The following is a 2,532-nucleotide window of genomic DNA, read 5'->3' as shown; positions in this document are numbered from 1 at the left end:
CAGGCCGCTGCCCCCCACCGTGCCCTGTGGCTCTCGGGGGTCCGGGATGGGCCCGCTGACCTCCTGCGTGCCTTGGGCTTCCCAAAGCAGACTGGCCCTTTGGACGGAGCCCGCCTGGCTGTCCGGCCTGCGCTCTGGGTCAGCGGGGGCGACCTCGGGGGACAGCTGCCTCCCCTTCAGCGAGAGACGGGACCTGGCGCTGCCGCACCGGAGCTCCACGGCTTTCTCCTCCGGTGCCGTGGGGACAGCCTCACTGTGTGCACGCTCCCCCACTGTGTGCACGACGTACTTGGGCTCAACCCGCTGTGACCTGGGAGGGTGCTCCAAGCTCTTCAGGAAGGGGTGGCTACTGCGTGTCTCGCCCAGAGGGGGCCTTTCCGGGAGAGGCGTGTGATCCGGTTTGGGGTCACCATTCAAGAGGGGGGTCCGTCCCACTCTCTCGGTGTCGGGGTTTTCCGACCACCTGGAGTTCTCTTTCTTGAGGGTCGTCTTTTCTGGAGGGTCCTTCCCCAGCCACGAGCCTCTCTTGGGCCTGGGTCGGGGCTCGGAGACGTGGGTCACAGCACCAGGGGGTGTGGTTGGGGGATAGCGTCCCGACTGGTCAGCCACCGTGTGTCTCTCTACGTGATGCTCAAACACTGTGGCCCTCACGGTCTGGAAGCTCCCCTCGTCTTCCTGGGCGCCGTCCGAGGAGCTCGGGGCCCCTGCCGGGCCTGCCCCACGACAGCTGGTCGGAACCTGGTTGGAACCATCCTTCCGCGGTGCCTGCCTGGACTTCTCCCCGGGGGGACCCGGCTTCCAGGGGCTCCTGGGAGCAGATGCTCCGTCCAAACCAGGCCCTTCCTTTTGCTGAAAAAAAAAAGAAAAAGAAGAAACTTAAGTTAAAGGATTCGAAATGGAAAGGAAGAGGGGAGGTCACTGAAATGGCTGCTTTTAAAATCATAAGCCGTAACAATTTAAAGACGGAACCCTCCAATCTGGGTGAGGATGTGGGGAAATGGACACTCTCGGCCGCTGTTGGAGAGAAAGTAAAAGTCGTGCCGACTTTTGGACAATTCAGGGAATCTGTCATGATTTTAAAATTCTCATTTCCTTTCATCCGTCCAGTTTCCTCTCAGGATTCCTTCTTCGCTCATGAGCACAAGTCTCCGTGAGCAAGAAAGCTCCGACCGCACTGTCTGTGAAAGCAAATGAGCACAGACAACGTGAGTTCCTGACCGTCTGAAAGGCGGTGGCTCAGTCCATGTTGATCCATCCAAACGGTGGAGGACCACACAGGCCCCTGCATCCCCAGGAGGGTGGGCCCCACTGTCCTAGCACCCAAGACACACACAACATCCCTTCGATGGGAGAAAAACAGCTGCAGGACAGTATCTTTATGATTTAAGACCACTTTTTAAAAACTGCACCTGTGTGGGTATACACAGGTAGATGGACGGTGGAGTAAAGATGTAAATCGAACTGTGAGTAGGAGGAAGGAATAAAGATGAAAAAATCATCTTTTAATCCAACATACTTTGGTTCTGTTTGATTTTCATAACATGTATGTACTACTTAGTAATTTTTTTAATCTTTTTTTTTTTCCTGTTAGAGCTAAGTCTACCTCAGCAAGTTAAAAAAGAGAATTACCCACAGGACCCACCAATTCCATTCCTGGGTATGTAACCCAAAGGATGAAAAGCAGGTGGTCAGGGCACATACAACACTCAACCAATGAACGCACAAGTAAGTGGAACAACAGACAAATCAATGTTTCTCTCTCTCCCCCCTGCCCCGCCTCCCCCACTTCCTCTCTCCCTAAAGTTAATTTTAAAAAAGAAAAAGAAGTTTTCAAACATATACAAAATTACAGAGAGAATAATAAGTTCGCCTCAACCTATCCCCTAAATTCAAATACAGTAACATTTCACCCAACTTGCTTCACGCGGCTCTTTTTGTTCTTGCCGTTGTTGCCATTAGAATATTTTGTTGTGACTACAAGGAGTTTTATTTGCAATGGGCCCCAAACTGGAAACGACCCCAATGTCCATCAAAGGATGATGAGGATACACTGTGGTTGGCCCATACAATGGACTACTTACTACTCAGCAAAGAAAAGGAGTGAATTATTAATGCGCACTACGATGTGATGAATCTCAAAATGACTATTCTGAGTGAAAGAGGAAGACCGAGGGGGGGTGGGGAAGAGCACTGGCTCCATTTATAGGACAATGTAGAAAATGCAAACGAATCTATTGCAACAGCAAGCAGGCCAGTGGTTGCTCCGAGGAGGAGGAGGCGGAGGGAGGGATGGCAAGGAGGAGGGAACCTGGGTGTGCCGGATGTCTGGATTGTGATGGCAGCTTCGCAGGTGTGCAGGACACAGGTCGAACTCTTCACCTGTACGCTTCCCACGTGTGTTCACTGTAGGTCAGTGATACCTCACTAAAGCTGTTTCAGAAAACTACAACTCTGCCGAAGGGATTATCCACCACCCAGTTACACCTAGGAGTTCTTTTATGAGTTTTTTTCTTACAAAATGACTAAATAAAG

At 51.7% G+C, this 2,532-nt stretch overlaps 1 protein-coding gene across 1 annotated transcript in view; it reads right to left on the bottom strand.

The window, feature by feature from the left end:
- KIAA1671 (KIAA1671 ortholog) overlaps positions 1–2,532 on the bottom strand; it is a gene marked incomplete at its 5' end in the record, with an annotated part of 99,815 nt that overhangs the window by 88,387 nt on the left and 8,896 nt on the right. The window contains one exon of the mRNA XM_006762116.2: positions 2–849. Coding sequence (XP_006762179.1) covers positions 2–849 — 848 coding nt within the window. The remainder of the gene's footprint in view (position 1; positions 850–2,532) is intronic.

The sequence above is a fragment of the Myotis davidii genome, unplaced genomic scaffold (genome assembly GCF_000327345.1).
Source record: "Myotis davidii unplaced genomic scaffold, ASM32734v1 scaffold478, whole genome shotgun sequence".
Taxonomy (NCBI): Eukaryota; Metazoa; Chordata; class Mammalia; order Chiroptera; family Vespertilionidae; genus Myotis; species Myotis davidii.
Note: the sequence above shows the minus strand (reverse complement) of the source record. Positions and strands in the feature narration are given on the sequence as shown.